General features: G+C 35.9%; 1 protein-coding gene across 1 annotated transcript in view; it reads right to left on the bottom strand.

Annotated features, from left to right (window-relative positions):
* Window positions 1–19462, bottom strand: part of dnmt3aa (DNA (cytosine-5-)-methyltransferase 3 alpha a) — a 66288-nt gene that overhangs the window by 12938 nt on the left and 33888 nt on the right. The window contains exons 7-18 of the mRNA XM_073811382.1: window positions 10919–11155; window positions 10675–10833; window positions 10476–10583; window positions 9486–9642; window positions 7437–7592; window positions 7306–7350; window positions 7012–7091; window positions 6817–6929; window positions 6498–6681; window positions 1842–1926; window positions 1542–1687; window positions 1359–1449 (exon numbers count right to left, since the gene is read on the bottom strand). Coding sequence (XP_073667483.1) covers window positions 1359–1449; window positions 1542–1687; window positions 1842–1926; window positions 6498–6681; window positions 6817–6929; window positions 7012–7091; window positions 7306–7350; window positions 7437–7592; window positions 9486–9642; window positions 10476–10583; window positions 10675–10833; window positions 10919–11155 — 1561 coding nt within the window. The remainder of the gene's footprint in view (window positions 1–1358; window positions 1450–1541; window positions 1688–1841; window positions 1927–6497; window positions 6682–6816; window positions 6930–7011; window positions 7092–7305; window positions 7351–7436; window positions 7593–9485; window positions 9643–10475; window positions 10584–10674; window positions 10834–10918; window positions 11156–19462) is intronic.

Below are 19462 nucleotides of genomic sequence, written 5' to 3'. Positions count from 1 at the left end.
GAGGTTTCTATGTTAATAAACCATTGACTTTTTGTTTCTACATTTAAAAGACAAAGCTGGCAAATTATATTATGCCTTTCGTTCTTTTAATAATTTCTATATTTTATTTTATTTATAAATCACTTTGGGTTATCTGATTTAACTATTTGGCTTGTGTTTTGTTTCTGTGCACTTGAGGCATTTTGCATATTTGTTCTTCACTTTGTTACTTCTGACCTTATTTTATTAAAAAAATTGTATTTATTATAAACGTAAATTCTGATCTAATTTAAGTATGTAAATTTTGGATAGCTTTTCGTTGTATCGATGTTGCGCTATTGCGTGCTGGCCATGCTTGTGCATGTAATTTAGCCGAACGGATTAGGTGCTCTGCGTCTCATATTTAGGAGTTCATCAAACTAAACATAAAAAAACGGATGTTTTTCGACGAGTATAAGTTTTTAAAATGTATTTCAAACAGAGTGGTTATCTTGTCAAAAGTTAAACTACAAAACAGGTAAGCCGTTTTTTTTATTTCGGTGATGAAACGGAAACTAGTATCTGCACCGAACCTATTTCTGCCTGACACGAATGTCTTTCTTGTGATTTAATAATATGGTCGGTCGGTGTTCACTTTCAAATGATAGCAAAGAGATTCCTGAAATAAATAATATCATCCGGTCTTTCTTTTTATTAATACAGTTAATACAGAGATGATCAAAGTCAAAGCAAGCAAGCAGGTATTTCTGTGCTAAATAATAACGCGTAGTGTCTATAAAATCATTAATTTCAGTGTTTTTCTTGTTATAAATTAACGTTTAATGAATTGTATATAAAGATTAGTTTTTATCATTTACATTCACAATCACAAATTATTTGTCATTTCTCATTTGTCGTTTTTTTCTGGTCATGACTGCTTTCACGCGCTATCTCCAAATTAAATAAAAACACTTAATTGTAGCCGGATCACCTTTGTTATTTTTTTAGGTTTAGTTATCAAAATGTATTTTTGTGTGATGTTCTGTAGATCGTGGCTTTAAAATGTTATGAGGAATAATTAAACAAATGTTGCCTTAAATATATATATATAAATGCATCGTCAGTTTTGTCTTCTTTCATCACTTGAAAGACAGTTTTGGTCACTTTATCAGAAAGTTGTTTATGTGTGCTGCTTGTGAAAGAAAATAAAAGTTACCAATTTGTACCTGGTCTGGCCCCCTCCCAACCCATGCACACAAACATAGATGATTCGACTATCGGTTAAGATTATCGACTATGGAAAGACAATTCTGATTCGAATATGTAAATCCTTAGTCGAGGACAGCCCTAGTTTACAGACAGTTTATGTGGCTACATCACTGAAAGAGGAGGTGTCGTACCGTAAAGGCCTTTCCTGGCAGGGTTGACAATAGACAGATCATTACAAGGACTTCCACCAATCACAAGATCAAAAGGACCCCACTCCTGAATCTACAGAGACATCAAGATAAACAGGGAGAAAGAGATATTAAAAGTGTGTCCAAGAAAAAAAGAGAGAGTGAAATACAGAGAGAGAGACTTACATGTTTGCGTGTGACGTTCCTCACATCTCCCACATACGTGATTCGCCCCTGGTGTCGAACCATCCCGACTGTGATGGAGTCTTCGCACACCTCTGATGCCACGTACCGATCCACCTGAATGCCCAGATCCCTTAACACCAGCAGCCCTGTCGAAACATTTACATGAGACATTTTTATTCAGAGCGATTTACAAACCCTTCATAAGCAAACAGTAAACTTAGATTTCATGGCAAATACGGCACACTTGACATCCTTCAATTTGCAGAAGAAAGTAAACAGCTTTATCAGGTGTGACCTCACCTGTAGCAATGCCATCAAATAAAGAGAGCACTCTGACTGGCTGTCTCTTCTCTGCCGCTACTGGTGGATACAACTTTGGTGGCTCCTGAGAAGGAAAAAGAAAGGATTGATTTTGGCAACAAGCAAAAAAATCTGATTGTTTTGCTTGTTTTAAGCACAAATTCACTTACATTTGATAGAGACTTATTTTCTAAGGTCGTTTTGCTCATCAAGAAAAAGCATCTTAATTTAAAAATTTTTTGATATTTCGACTGAAAACATGACAAAAATACTAAGTGATAAAGTAATTTTTTGCAATGTAGTAGGAATGTGAAAGTGAATGGGGCTTTTGAATGGTTTGTTTGTGTTCATCAGAACAAAGTAATGGCACTTTTCCATTGCATGGTAACCCACGGTTTGTGTCGGGTCAGCTTACTTTTGGGAGCTTTTCCACTGGATACAGTACGTAGTACCCAATACTTTCAATAGTCATGCTAAACACAAGATTGCACTGCAAAAAATAACTTTCTTACTTAGGATGGTTGTCTTGTTGTCAGTAAAAATAAATTCTTAAATTAAGATGTATTTTCTTCATAAGCAAAATGACCTAGAAAAATAAGTCAGTTTTTAGACAAAAAATATAAACTTTAAGTAAGTAAGTGCTTAAAACAAACAAAAAAAATCTGCCAATGGAATAAGAAAAAAATATTGAATTACATTGCAAAAAATTATTTTCAAGAAAAAAAAATCTTAGTATTTTTGTCGTGTTTTCAGTAAAAATATCTAAAAATTCTTAAATTAGATGCTTTTTCTTCATGACCAAGAAAATAAGTCTATTTTTTAGACAAAAATATCAAATTTAAATGATTTTGTGCATAAAGCGAGTTAAAAAATCTGCCAATGGGGTAAGCAAAAAATCTTGAACATTTTTCTTAAACACTAAATTCAAGAAAAATTGAAATTTAAACACTTAAATTGATATTAAGGCTCATCAAGGAAAAGCATCTTAATTTAAGAATTTTTTGATATTTTTACTGAAAACAAGACAAAATACTAAGAATTTTTTTTCTTGGGAAAATCATTTTTTGCAGTGTATTCCATTGGCAGATTTTTTTGCTTGTTTTAAGCACTAATTTACTTAAAGTTTATATTTTTTGTCTAAAATCTACACTTATTTTCCCAGGTCATTTTGCTCATTAAGAAAATACATCTTAATTTAAGAATTTTTTGATATTTTTACTGAAAATAAAACAAAAATACTAAGTAACCAAGTCATTTTTTGCAGTGAACACTGCAAAAAAATTATTTTCAAGAAAAAAATGTTCTTAGTATTTTTGTCTTGTTTTCAGTAAAAATATAAAAAAAACTCTTAACTTATGCTTTTTCTTCATGAGCAAAACCACCCAAGAAAATAAGTCTAGTTTTTAGACCAAAAATATTAAATTTAAGTGACTTTGTGCATAAATAAAGCAAAAAAATCTGCCAATGATGTAAGAAAATTTGAATTTTTCTTGGATTTAGTGTTTAAGAAGAATGTTCAAGATTTTTTTGCTTACCCCATTGGCAGATTTTGTTGCTTGTTTTATGCACAAAAATCACTTAAATTTGATATTTTTGGTCTAAAAACTAGACTTATTTTTTTGGGTCGTTTGGCTTATCAAGAAAAAGCATAATTTAAGAGTTTTTTTTGATATTTTTACTGAAAACAAGACAAAAATACTAAAAATACGAAGAAAACCATTTTTTGCAGCAGTGTACCCAATACTTTCAATGTATAATGTGTACCCAATACTTTCAATACTCAAAGGTTGAGAATCAGGAAAACCATAACAATTTTTTCCAGACTTGCAGTTTGTGGCAGAACATTCGCAACGCGCACGTCCGCATATATGGTTAAATGCAACTTAAATGAGGCTCACCGAATGCTCACGACTGACGCCATGGGTGTTTGAACAAAAACTGTCATGTGAAACTGTAGTGATAAACATGATGTGCAAACATCTATTTGTGGTGGTCAATTTTAATTTTGTGGTGGACTGATAAATAAATGAATGTATGGAAATGTACAACGACGCTCTCACATGTATGATGTCACAGCAGTAGGCAGCGCAAATATAACGACACGCCTATAATCCCTCCCACTGCGAAGTGATACTAAACTCGATGGAAAAGCTAACTAAAGTGAGGTGAGCTGACCCGACCTGACCCAAACCAAACCGGGGGGTACTATGCAACGGAAAAGCGCCATTAGTATTTTTGTCTTGTTTTCAATACAAATTTCTAAAAAAAATCATTGTGAGCAAAATGACCTAAAAACAAGCAAAAAAAATCTGCCAATGGGGTAAGAAATATTTTCTTGAAAAAAAAGTTTAGAATTTTTTCTTACCCCACTGGCATATTTTTTTGCTTGTTTTTAGCACAAATTCACTTACGTTTGATTTTTTTTGGTCTAAAAACTAGACTTATTTTCTTAGCTTATTTTGCTCATCATGAAAATACACAGGGGCGCGGGAAGTGGGGGTGCTGGGGGTGCTACAGCACCCCCTGGTGGCAGAGATTTAAAACTGCGATGACATTAAAATTATATCTCATAAATATCTCTTGATTTTGGTTTGTTTCTGTACAAAGACATTTTGTATGCCATGTTGGGTGTGTGATGAAGAGAGGGATAATTTTAGTAATTTTAAAATGATTTAATTTATTTCAGTGTGTATTAGCCAGATTCTATCAGATTCTGTCTTGACGACGTGATTGCATTCAGCCGATATGCTGTAATAGGCATAAGCATAACACACAAGCACGCACACTCACAGCGACATACTGAACGCCGAATGAGTTTATCTATCAGCTTCGCAATGTCTCAAAAGAGAATTTTGGATTTTTTTCAATCACACAACGCAAAATTCCCGAGGACTAGTTATTAAGGTATGTATTGCTAATACATTTTTACAATGATTCGCATTGATTTACAATGGTCGCACTATATAAATAGCATTTTAGTTTGCATGCGTAAAAAGTGCATGCAACAATGAAACACATATAAAACGAACAAGAATGAACTGTGGAGTGTGGTTGGCCTATATTAGAAGGTCTACTACTCTTAAAATAATTTAGCATGGTTTTAGAATATATTTTAATCAAAATATGTTGGCCCATTTTGATATTTTAAACATATTCCGATGGAAAAATGCGTCCAAGCTAAGCTAGGTTCAGTAAACGATTTTCTAGTTCGTCATCTTTTCAAAAATATTTAAAAATATAGCCAAATTGTTTTGCGGTGTTTAACGCACTTGTAAATGTTACAGAACATGTGCTTTATTGAATGAAAGTGTAAACGGTTGAATTAAATTATTAAAACGACGTAAAAGGAACTAAATTATATATGTACAATATGGAACATGCATGCGACATTTAAAAGGTATTTCAAAAAAATTATATAAATTATTCCCATGCATCGATTTTAATGTTAAACGTCTATAAATTCAAATGAATCCATTTGGAATATATTCCGACAATTTAGGACATGATTTTGGAATTTTAAAGTCGAAAAATATCTTATTTTTACACCGCAGGAGCCATGGCAAAGTGAAACAAAACGTAAAGACACAAATATTACATTTACGTGTAAAATAGAATTAAATGAAACCCGTGAATTGAAAGGACCACTATAATCGCCTTAACTCGAGTAATGTCAATAAAGTTATTATGTTAGAGTTTAGAAATATTAAAAACTTAACCAAAGGACAACAAAAAGGCGTACTACTGGGACCAGTGAGAATGCATATGTGTACATAAACTGGTTCCATACCTCCGACTTTCCTCCAAACTTGCTCAAAATTAATTATCCTGTTTTTCTTTTTTCTTTACATCTTCAAACTCCATGTTGCACTTAAGCTCCACCATACCGCACAGCATGCCCGGTGCGTGATGCGTGCCAGAGGAGACTCCGCACCTGACTCGCGTTGCATTTTGTAACTTTTACAAATCATTTTGTAATTTGTAATTTGTGTAACTTTTTGGAGACATTTGTTACTTTGGCCTAAATATAGTCATAATATTTCTAATTATGGCATAGCTTTCTCCCCAATTGGGGTAATAAAGTAATGATTCAAAATATGCTTATATCGGCCCGGCCCGAGGATAGTAGCGGAAAATAACGTCCTGGGCAGAGAATCTCTACTATGTTGCAATAGGCTATATAGTTTGTATGCCCCGTCAGCTCAGCTGTAGGCTACTTTATGGATGGGAGGGGCGAGTGATTTTTTTAAAAGAAGACATAGGTAGAGTGGTCTGCAGAATACAGAGCTTGTGAACAACATTAGAATTCTATAACTCTATTCTATAACCCCGCACCCCCTACCGAAAATATCTTCCCGCGCCTCTGAAAATACATCTTGATTTTGTACATATTTCTAATGAAAACAATAATTTTTTTTTATGGTTTGTTCGTGTTCATCAGAACAAAGTAAATGTATTACTGGTTTGTAACAACATGATGAGAGAATTTTTAGTTTTGGGTGAAATACCCTTTTAAAACACAGCGTCTGGAAACCAGCTACCATGTTCTGACACTTTGGATTTTCCAGACTGCATAAGTAACCTTAAAAATTTTGAGGTGTTTACTATAATTCACTGTGGACTGGTTAAACTTTGGTTAAACACGCCATATGAACTCACAAAGTCCTGGTCGTGGTTGTTGGCGAAGAACAGCTGCAGTCGTGAAGTCCAATCATCTCTGCGTCTCAACAGGCCCAAGACGTTCCTGCTGCTACACATGTAGCAGTTCCAGGGATCTTCTTGAATAGCCGCCTGCGCAGAACCGGCACCGACGAGCAGATCTACACACTCCACACAGAAACACCTACACAAACAAACAAACAAACACGTCAGTCAGTTCATACAAACCTCTCTCTTACGTTTACACCTGCTATTAACATCTATCCCAAGAGATCATAACAATGGATGGATTGATTTTTAAAAAAAAGTGTCTGCGCACCTGCAGCAGTTGTTGTTCCCACACATGAGCACTTCTCTTCCTCCACAGCAGATGGTGCAGTACGACTGATACCCATCATCATCGTACTGATACGCACACTCCAGAAAGCAGTTCTGTAGGGGCGCAGAACACTTCCTGTGACATCACACCTTCAGAACTAATCAGCATTCAGAACAGACTCGACTCACAGTGTACCTTGCAGCTCTGGCACATCGCTCCAAAAAAAAGAGGATGCTCTAATGACACGTTCAGACTTCCACAGGAAATGCAGACATCTACACATAAAAAAATGACATCATCGCCACCGCTCAATATAACACAATGCAATTTATAAATAGACTACATAGGCATGAGATACTGCATCCCACAATGCAATGCGTTCAATTTGACTTTCAATCTGAGAGTGCTGGTCTTATTTTTTTCGTTGGATTGTATTTCACAAAAAATGTGAAGTTTTCCCAACACTTTTACACCCAGCAACAAACTCACCTTCAATGTTGCGACACTTCTGTCTGATCTCGTAAATCAGTCTCTCTGGGACAAAAACAAAAAACACAATATTAACCCTTGCCGTCTCACACAAAAGTGAATACATATTTGAGTTCGAATGCATGTTGTACCCCGTGTGCCCTCATCTATAATCTCTTTAATTTTAGGCTGTTTGTTCTCGACGCTGTTCTTCCTGGGTTTCTTGGCAGGGGGCGGAGCCGTGTATGCAGCAGCCTCTGGCTCCACCCACATCTCTGGATAAACCTCAGTATAAGGACTGCGCTCCGCTACAAGACACATAGACAAATACACACATGCGAATCATAAATAAACAACATGTCTAATACCTCGAAATGTCTAATTTTCAGCTCAACAATGTCTCAAACTAATCTCAATATAAACTCTTGTTGTACGTCAGAAAACGATCAATTTGTTTCCAGCTAACACAAATACGTAACTGTTTAATGACCAAACTTACATCGTGGCGACCGTAAAAGTGAAACTCCTTATACGTAAATTTACAAAGTAATCTGCCTGTCGAGGTCACGTCGTGACAACGTAATGGATTAAAAGTTTTGTGTTTGGGTCTCAGTTCAGAAAAAAGGTCGGTCCTGTCAGACGCCGTGCTGTGCTTTGTTTCCCATGTAAAGAGCGGCTCGCAAGGTGTTTAAATATCTATTCTATTTTGACTTATTTAAGGGAAACTCTTAACCTAGTTAACCTAAATAGAAAATGAAATGAATGTTTATATAATTGTAATGGTAATGATATTACCTCCCTGGGACGTAATAGTTACGTTGCCAGTAAGTTATGAAATTACCAAAATAGTACAAATGTATTACGTAACTGGAACGTACCTGGTTATCTCGCGACGTTAGGAGACCGTACTGGCGACGTAGTGATTTGGTACTGAAAAGGGCCGTTCACATTATAACGATAACTATAACGTTAACTATATTAGCGTCCACATCACCGAAAGATAACAATACATTTATGCTAATTCGCTCACGCGCACGGCACAAATCGCGCAAATCACTTGCCTTTAATATTGCATATTTATTGTAATACAAACTTTTGCAATTGTTTAACTTTACATGTCACTAAAGATGAAAATATGCTGTTCGTGTTGCATTTACACAGCGGGTAACCAGCAAATGTCCTCAACACGCTGCTTTTCGCGTAACTATAAACAGTGAATCTAATAGTTTGTGTAATCTTTTACATTTTGGCGTAGTTAATGTAGTAGAATAAAAAGCATTACGTAGTCAATTTCACAGCAACTGCATCAGCGCTGGATACCTGAGGTAATTTTCTGTAATAGACGTGCACTTAAAGTTCAAATAGATTTGATTGGCTGACAATGGGTTATCATTCATCAGGTGGGGAAAAATCGCTCATATATCGTTCATTGTATTTTTACCGTTATAGTTGTGATGTGAACTCCGGTATTCTCTTTAAAGCAACACTAAAGTTTTTTTTTTTTTACCTTAAAATAACGTTTCCAAAAAAGTTTTGGAACTTGAACCAGGGTGAACGGCACTTTCACATTCGCTTTGCAGCCCTCCATCAGCCAAAACCGCACTAAAGAAGTTTCTAACCGTCGGGTCGCGGTCCTGTATTTCGAGTGAAAACTACAAAAACTTGCTTTACGGCAGACCTACAATCCAATCAGAGCCAGCTATGCTGCAGTATTTACGACAGTGGTAATGGACAATTCCGCTTCCAACCTGTAGGGGGAGCAAAGAGCAAAAACTCTTTAGTGTTGCTTTAATATCAAACGATTTTTAAAACTATATTTTGTATAGTTATAGCTATGGTTATAATGTGAATGGCCCTTAATGGTATAAAAATTACCTCCATAGGACGTAACAGTTACGTTGCCAGCTGGTAAGTCGTGAAACTACCAAAAATGACCAATAAATTACGTAACTAGAACGTTGTGTGTTAGCTGGGTTGTAAATAAACAGAACAAAACATCTCTCTCAAATCTACTATGAACTCATGACGTTTTGATCCGTAATGTCAGTGGATGAGGACCAGTGACCGCTAGGATACAAAAATCACATGTGAGTAATCAATCATAACAATTTTATATTTTGGGGTAAATTAACTACTGTCAAGCAATGTCTGGGCAAAGAAACAGGACACAGTTATTGTGTATTTGTTAGATCTGTTGGTACCTGGTGGAGGCTCGAGTCCTTTGGCACCGGTGGGTAGAAACCCGCCGCTGGCCCATTCAATCATCTGCCTCGTCTGCAGTTCCACACTCTTCCCAGACTCCGAGTCATCCGTGGACACGCAGACGGGAAAGGGCTTACCTGCACGCGTACTCGCCGTCTGAGGGTGCAAACAAAACAGTTATTGACTCCTGAATTGAACACACAACACATTATTCAGCAGCATGCATGGTTGCTGTACAGCTTAAGACGTTGCTAGTGTTCTGGATGGAAGGGCCAATATTATGCCCATTATGCCCACAAGATGTAATAAAAGTCTTTGGTATGCCAAGAATGTGTCTGACGTTTCAGCTCAAAATACCCCACATTTATTATAGCATGTCCAAAATGTCCCAATTTGGATTGGAGCTAAAAGCGCTGTTTTTTGAGTCTGTACCTTTAAATGCAAATGAGCAACTGCTCCTCACTCCCTTACAAGAAGACAGAGGGCACTTTTGGGTAAAAATAGATCTGATTTCTGTGAATACAGTCTGGGACAATAGTACCGTTAGCCGCATTAGCGCTACAACATGCTAACAAATACATCTAAAAAAGCCTTTGGGTAAAGTTAACCACTCAGTCAGAGGCTGTGGGAGGAGCTTTGTTTTTGTGACTTCACTTTAACAAGATAATCAAAACGGCATGTCTAATGAGAGTGCTCTGGTTGATTTTTTTCATTGTAGGGTTGTTGTGTTTTAAATATGGACACATTTATGTCCAAACACCTTGTAAAAGCATAATATGTGCCCTTAAAAACCAGCTCTCTGTAGTCTCTTTTTTGTCTTATTATTAAATGTCTCCATTTCCATTTATGCAATTTGACAGGTTGAAGCTCTTGGCACAAGTTAAAGGAAAACATCCAGTCAGCAGTATGGATTAAACTTGTTTCAGATGTAGTCTTGCATATTGAAACATATGGTTCTACTACGGTCCATCTGTTTGTTTGTGACTTGCCTGTAAAACTTCATAAATGGCTTTTCTGTACATGGGCTGTTTGTTGTAGGTGGGCTGATGAAATGACGTGCAAAACGTACTCAAGGGCAACAGCTTTTCCACACACACCTGACAAAAGAGAGAAGATCACGTTCATGAGATACGAGTTGTGTTTTTTTCTTCTTCAGTTTTTATATAAATGTATAGACTTTGAATTCACCACTGAGAATTTGCCATCTCCAAACCACATGACCCAGCGGGTGGCTTCAGCGGCTCGACTGCGACCCGTCATCCACCACGACACGATTCGCCCGGGCCACCAGGAGAAGCCTCGTAGCTTTCCCCAGACCAGTTCTCCGATCCCAAACCCACGACCGTCCTGACACACAAACACAAACCATCTAAATAAAACTGATGTGTAATTTGTAACTTTATTGTCGTAGAGATCCAGCAGACAGGTTCACCTCATATTCAAGGTCCATTTCTGAAGATCTCGCCATGACTTTGTTACCACAGGCGACTGGAGGCGGTTCGGGCGTCGTGGCAACCGTTGGCGAGGCGGGGTCAGTGTGCTGCTGCTGCTGGGGTGTGGCCGTGGATGGAAGGTTAATGGCTGGCTCCTCCTCATCTTTTTGAGAATCCGCTGCTGATTGGTCATCCATGGTGTCACTCAAGGTGTGTCCCAGGTCCGACTTCTCCTCCTTAAAGACACAAACCTTGATGTTAGCAAGATCAAATACTGTATATACACACAATAGACTCACTCTCTATTACTAGGAAAAAACATTTCAACATCTATTATAAAACGAGCAAGTATCTGATGGAATTTCCATCGACTTTACTCAGAATTGAAGTGACTTTGGAATTTTAGCCTACGGGTTTTCCTCTCGATCTTGTAGCTAACAGAAGACAAGATCTGTGTGACAGATCCTTCAGAATGATAGCCATCTTGGCAGCCAAAGCATTTTAAAATATTCGTTTACATAGGAAAATAGTACTCAATTTTACGTTCCAATACACACACGTGACTATTCAATGTGAACGTTTCTGTTCCTATTAAAGACGTAAATGAGTTTTAATATTAAATGAAGATCGGATGAAAACTTTAAATCTTCAATTGAACTGTAAAAAATGCAACATGTTGGTTTTGCAAGTCAATTCAACCTATTATTTTAAGTTTTGATCTGTGATAAGTTGACATAACTTAAAAATACAAGCTTAAGTTGTTAAACTTAATTTGTTAAGTTAAAGTAACATTAGAATATATGTTGACTTTACAAAAATGCTGAATTTTTTTACGGTGGTGTATTTTTGTTAAAATATTCACTCACATTCCAGCTCAATGTCCAGACACAACAATTAGTTTGAGTTTATTTATTAAAAAAAATGGGACAATGTACATTAATAACCATGCAACACATAGGAGCATGAAAATATGCCAAGTTTAACCATACAGGCTCATTTTTAATGATAGTCCCAGGCAAGTTGATGTTAAATATTACAAATACGAATTTCTTATAAACATAATCATATGAAAATCCTAATTGACATCCAAACAGCATAATCATAACCAACAAAACAAACATACACTAGCTCAAGTCATGAGGACAAATTTGATTATCCAATAACTACTAGCAGACTAAAAATAGGGGGTTTAAAAAAGTTTGCCGATTTAAAAACCAAATATCTAATATTGTTATTGTTTTATAATATGTTATTCATAAAATACTGTACATCCAAAATAAGAATAACGTTTTTATTCACAGGTCAAGCAAACGCCACCTCTGTCGAAACTTAGATATTGATATTAACTAATTCGCCGCCAGCCTTTTTTTGAAAAGTTGCCAGGAAGCATTTTTTTGTGATTTTCACAAAAGTTTCACAAAATGCCTTCCAGGAAAATTTTCTTCTAAAAATATCTAAACATACAAATATATCAAATGAAAGAAGAGACCCTCTGCTTTCAAACAAACAATAAACAAAAAAATTTCATCATATTGTTATTTTCCTCTGTTTATAAACTCTTAAATATGGGTACTGTAGGTTTCTTCAAAAATATTTTTTTTAGCAAAAAGCTAAAATAATTGAATTTTTGTGAAGGAATTTTGTTAGAAATCAAAACATACACAGTACAAAATTAATAAATAAATTTTTTGCTTCAGCTTTTTATAAATTGAATAATCGCGGTATTACAGATTACTAAAAACTCATCAGGAACAGGTTTTTTCATGCAAATGTTTTCTCTTAATTGACGAGATAACTCGTCAATGGCGGGGAATGAGTTAACTGAATGCTCTCGGCATGTATTATACCCTAATAGCAAAAAGCAACGGATCCAGACCGGAGCTGCCGACTTCGGAGCAGATTTGTTACGGATCCGCCCCAGGCCTGATTGCCATCAGGGATACGTGTTATACTTTCAAAACTTTCATCAAATCTGCTTAAGACCATTCAGAAAAATTGGTTTATTGGCAGAATTTTTTAAACGTCATGCCGACTTTTCAGCAAAGTCAACTAAGTGCTCGGAAGAATTGCATGGATGACGGCGTGCATACGTCGGATTTTATTTGTTGAGCTGCAAGAGTTTTTACAAGGTTAAAGGATGTTTACTACATATATATATATATATATTAGGATACTGACTGAATCTTTTACCTTTATTCAGAAGAGACAGTGAAGAGTAATTGGGGAAAATACAGCCAAGTTTGTTAAATACCAATGAAATGACTTTAATGACAATGAAAAGTTTATAAGTAATGCTATTTTCACAAATGTCAGTAAAGTGAAATTACTAAACCCAAACATTAAAGCCTGAAAAAAGCTACTTTATAATAAAACATGTCAGAGGGTTTTGCATCTGAGCTCTTCATATAGTTTTTTAAATATGTGGAAGATTTAAGGATTCATCTTTTAAAGACATGTTTGCTTGCCATTCAAAAACATCTTTATCCTGTCAGTTCATCTGTAATCTAAATCATCACATAAAGATGTTGTAGAGCTCCGAGTATCTCATGTGCGTGAGACAGTAAAACTTTCATTGCTTTAAGCAGCTGTCGGTTCCTCTTTGTGACCTTTGTCACAAGGCTTTCATGACCTTTAACCCCACTAAACGGCCAACCGCAGAGCAGCTATTCACACAGAAACGCTGTAACACAGCTCTGTTTGATGGGTCAATGGAGACGCACAATAACAAAACTTATTTCAGTCCTTCACACACAGGACTTTCATAAACAAGAAGGTTTTCATACTAAAATAATGATACCCCTGATGCTAACCCGTAAAGAAACCCACTGCTGATATTAGATTAGATATAAAATAAAACATAATTTGGCCGATTTATAAGTCTTTTAAATGGCAAGGACAACTTCAAATGACCCCAAATGTAGGTCAGTTTCTCATATTAATCCCAAACCTAATAAACAAATGTTCTTTCATTTTATTGTATTATGTTGTGTGTATGTGCAGTCTGACAGTGTTGATGGTTAATTCGGTGAGTGAATTGCTTAAAAATTAGCAAAACATTTCCATGAATGCATTTGACAGATGCTTATACAAAGCGACTTACAGTGAATGCAAACCATCAATTTAATCACTGGATTTCCTGGGATTAAACCCAATACCTTGTGGTTGCAAGCATCATGCTTTAGAAGTTGATCCACACACATTATGGCAAGCTGCCTTACTGCATATTGACACCAAATTGTTTAAATGTAAAGTGACATTGACGAGCTGGGCGTTTCACCCAAAGTTGAACATTTTTCAACTCTCAACGCTCAGCGTGGCGCTTCCATTGGAAACAATTGAAAACATACGCCGGCTGCCAGGGGAAACGCCTTGGTGTGCATGTACCCTTAAGGCGATAAATCACTAAAACAATCTGTTAAACATAAGAATATTTCATGAATATCTTCAATGAAAAACACCACTGAGCTAGTTGCAATGCATTGTGGGAAGACTCTGTGGTTGTGTTGATGGTTACCCAGCAGCCCCTGGCACACAGCCCAGTGCACCCTGGGAAATGCGGTCTTTAATAGAGAATCTTATTTCCTGCTTTAATCCACATCACACTCATTTATAGCTCAACACTCCACAAAAAACTCTTATGTGTGTAACCAATGAGATTTTACCATCCATTTATTGTGGCAATCGCACCACCGCTGTGAAAACAAAAGCATGTCCATTTGGAAAAAACATCAAATTTAATAGACATCATTTGTTCTACCAACACCTTTTTTTCTCATTGAGTATGCGATCTTAGAGAAGTTGTAAATGTGAAAAACTAATATTTAATTAAAACTAATTTAAATGTAAAAAACTGTCTGTGATGGTAATTTACTTTCCATGTTACTGAACCAACTGGTATTGTGTTTTGATATATTATTTTTAAGCACTTAAAGGATAAGTTAATTTCTTAAAAAAAAATCCAGATAATTTACTCACTACCATGTCATCCAAAATGTTGATGTCTTTCTTTGTTCAGTTGAGAAGAAATTATGTTTTTTGAGGAAAACATTCCAGGATTTTCTCATTTTAATGGACTTTAATGGACACCAACACATCCGTGACCTCTTGACGTGATGCCGTATTACGTGAGGTCGCGCTGGCGCGTCACACGACCGGAAGAAGATGAGAAGTTGTGGTTTAAAAGTGCATATTTTAATTTTTCTTGCCAAAAATGACATTCGTTTCGCTAGATAAGACCCTTATGCCTCATTTAGGATCATTTAGAGTCCTTTGAAACTGCAATTTTAAACTGCATTAAAACTGTTAAGTGTTGGGGTCCATTAAAGTCCATTAAAATGAGAAAAATCCTGGAATGTTTTCCTCAAAAAACATAATTTCTACTCGACTGAACAAAGAAAGACATCAACATTTTGGATGACATGGTGGTGAGTACATTATCTGGATTTTGTTTTTAAAAAAATGACTAATCCTATAAAAAAAAAAAAACTAGACCTACACACATGCATTGTCAATAACAAATGATGTGATTTAAAAGTCTCATGAGTGCTTTGCCAGGTATTTAGAGTATTAAATATTTTCATACCTTCATCTTCTACTTCTACTCCACTTTCATAAAATAAAAATTCCAATAATTTAGTCACCCCCATCATGTCATCCAAGATGTTGATGTCTTTCTTTGTTCAGTCGAGAAGAAATTCAGTTTTTTGAGGAAAACATTCCAGGATATTTCTCCATATAGTGGACTTTAGTGGACCCCAACAGTTTACAGTTTCAATGCAGCTTCAAATGGCTTTAAATGATCTGAACCAAGGCAATATTGTCCAAAAACGATCGTCTTGCACTAGCGGTGTGTGATGCGCCAGCATAACCTTATGTATATATTGAAAGGTCACCCATTACATATGTGAAACGCACACTTGCGGACCATTTTAAACAATAAAGTGACACAAAGACATTAATTAGTTTTATTCCACATACAGCAATGTCAGAAGAGTCCTCTTTTTTCACACTTGTAAACACAGGAGAGGTAGTTTCACATTCGTCATCACGTAATATGTAACGCTGGCGCATCACACGGCCAGTGCAAGATGAGAAGTTAAGGTTAAAAAGTACTTTTTTTTAGGTGAAAATTACAATAGTTTTGCTAGATACGACGTTTATGCCACGGTTGGGATCGTTTAGAGTCCTTTGAAGCTGCATTGAAACTGTAAACCTTTAAGGTGAACTATATGGAAAAAAATCCTGGAATGTTTTCGTTCAAGAACTTAATTTCTTCTCGACTGAACAAAGACAGACATAAACATCTAAATATCAGAATTACCTTTTTAATGAAAGTGGAATATTCATTTAACATTTCTGTGTAAATTAGATTACTCATTGAGTTTGATAGATTCTGCACATGCAAACTGTTCACATGAAATATGTGTGAGCTCTTTCACCCTGACCTGCACATGTCCTCTGACCCTTATCTGATGGCCATTGACTTTTGACCACAGTTTGAAGAGCTGAGAGCTTTATGACCATGACCCAGTGAAGATGACCTCTGACCTCACCCTCACTGTGACCTAAAGTCTCTGTCCTTTAATCTCCATGATGGCATTTTCATACAAACCCATTGGGTTTAGGCACATTCTGAAAAAAAATACAATATATGCACATGCGGGTTTCGTATACAGTAAATATGTGAAAACAAACCACTCAACAGCTGTTCAGTAGAAAATGATATTGCGCAGATGTTTGTCTTTCATACCTCACGAGACTGAGTTTGTAATGTGTTTTGTATGATGTTATGAAATCATTCAAAAATGAATAAATTCTGCATTTTGAAATCCAACCACACACAAGAGCAAATAAAATGGTACACTGCAAAAAAATGACTTTCTTACTTAGTACTTTTGTCTTGTTTTCAGTAGAAATATCTAAAAATTCATAAATCAAGATGTATTTTCTTGATGAGCAAATGACCTAAGAAAATAATTTTAGTTTTTGGACTAAACATCAAATTTAAGTGAATTTGTGCTTAAAATTTTTTTTTTTTCTTGAATTTACTTAATATACTGCAAAAAATGATTTTCAAGAAAACATTTTCTTAGTATTTTTGTCTTGTTTTCAGTAAAAATATCAAAAACTTCTTAAATTAAGATGCTTTTTCTTGATGAGCAAAACGACCCAAGAAAACATGTCTAGTTTTTAGACCAAAAATATCAAATTTAAGTGATTTTGTGCATAAAACAAACAAAAAAATCTGCCAATGGGGTAAGCAAATTTTTCTTGAATTTTTCTTGAATTTAGTGTTTAAGAAAAATGTTCAAGATTTTTTTGCTAACCCCACTGGCAGATTTTTAAGTGTTTTTTGTGCACAAATTCACTTAAATTCGAAATTTTTGGTCTAAAAACTAGACTTATTTTCTTGGGTCGTTTTACTCATCAAGAAAAAACATCGTAATTTAAGAATTTTTTGATATTTTTACTGAAAAACAAGACAAAAATACTTAAATTGGTTTTCTTGAAAATCTTTTTTTTTTTTTTGCAGTGTACAAGAAAAATTCAGCAAAAAATGTCTTATTCCATTGGCAGATTTTTTTGCTTGTTTTAAGCACAAATTTGCTTAAATTTGATGTGTTTTGTCTAAAAACTAGACTTATTTTCTTAGGTTATTTGCTCATCAATAAAATACTTTAACATGTACACATACGTTTCACTCTAATGCTGCGTACACACCAAACGCGAAGCATCGCATTTCTCGCTCTAGAAATTACTTACGAGATTTAACTTTGTGTCATGCAAATTTTTTGCTTGAGTTGAATATTGAATAGTGTGTTTTCTTGACAATCCCACCACCCAATTTGCGTCATTCGCATCGGCTCGCATTGACTTTGCATGTAATATACTCTTGCAAATTGTTGAATTCGTGTTTGGTGTGTACACCCCATAATGGTAGTAAATAGTGCTTCTGATTTAAAGACCAAAAAAGGCCATCTATCCTTAACGGAAGTAATCGACACAGCTCCAGGGGTTTAATAAAGGCCTAGTGAGGGCAGTCGATGCAATTTTTTAAGAAAAATATAAATATTTTAAACTTTACAAACTAAAATAACTAGCTTCCGCTAATAACCGACACGTGTTCACGAGATTTCCAGCGTATGATGTGCCTGTAGCATCCGAGACATGATGATGAATGCAAAAGCGCAGGCAAACAAAAAAATCCATATCCTCTAGTCTAATATCGAAATCCTCTGACATTTTCTTTTAAATCCCTGTTTTAGATTTCTTTTTCATTTTTTGTTTTGCTCTCTGTGCTTTGTATGCTATGTCCTACGTCATACACTGGAAATGCACTCTCTCTTTCATCCTACGTCATAAGCTGGAAATGTCTCTCTCTGTCTTTACCGGAATCTAGTTATTTTAGACCGTAATGTTGCAATGCAATCCCATATTTTGTGTTTTAAGCAATGTCCTCATTGGCGACTTTGATCACATGACTATCAATTAAAGTCTGTTCAACTTCTAATTGATATACTTTTTTTGTTTCTTTGTTTATTTATGTCTTAACGCCATGCAGTATCTATGGTCATATTCACCAGTTAATCTATACACAAATTAATCCACACAAGTTGAGGAAGGACAATTCGACAACTCTGCAACTCTGTATGTCCTGTAGATAAAATCAGTACACTCACATTGGTTCACACTTGCAAACAGCTTTAGTCAGCATGTCTTACCTCTAACATACAAATCAGCGAATATACATCTACGCTGGCAAATAGAGGCGGGGGGCACATGGTCAATGTCTTTGTCTGTGAATTGTGGGTCATGTGACTCACATTGGGCATCCTGATTGGTTAAAAGAGGGCTTGCAAATACTGGCAGAGGACCAGGAGGGCGTCTGCTGCAAAAAAATGGGGGAGTGAAATACAAGCAGAGCGAGTGTGTGTTTAGATTTGTTAATGATTGATGTTTTCTTTCCGAGGAAGGAACGGATTTTAAAAGGCATTCCGAAATTGTCATGGTAACCATGCATTGGGAAACACGGAAAAGTTCAATTAAGGCGCAATTTATGACCCTACAATGAATGAGAGCAAGCAAGAGAAAAAGAGAGAAAGAAAGAGACAGAGTTTCCAAATGTGGAAACACATTTCCCTGAATATATAACGTAAAAACACACACAAAGTATAATTAATTCTACTAAACAGTATTGTCACGAGCTAAATCACTTTTCACATGTGCACGATTCCCTCCACACACACGCGTTTGTCATCAAGTCTACATGAAGCAGAGTAACTGCACCGTGCCAGATTTTTGATGAGATCCAGAGGCTCCGGTGGGAGGAGTCTCGGCCACGCTGCCCAACCCAAAACAGACAGACCTCGCTGGGTGAGCCGAGGACACGGCAGACCCTGAAACCCCCACAGCCCTGGAGCCCAAAATAAATGCACGCTTTGAACATCGATACTTACTCGAAAACAATCACATGCAAACAGCTGACCTTAGGCACTGTAATGATCGGAAATATTAAATACACGGAAGGAAGATGTGTGGGACTT

The sequence above is a fragment of the Paramisgurnus dabryanus genome, chromosome 12, assembly GCF_030506205.2.
Source record: "Paramisgurnus dabryanus chromosome 12, PD_genome_1.1, whole genome shotgun sequence".
Taxonomy (NCBI): Eukaryota; Metazoa; Chordata; class Actinopteri; order Cypriniformes; family Cobitidae; genus Paramisgurnus; species Paramisgurnus dabryanus.
Note: the sequence above shows the minus strand (reverse complement) of the source record. Positions and strands in the feature narration are given on the sequence as shown.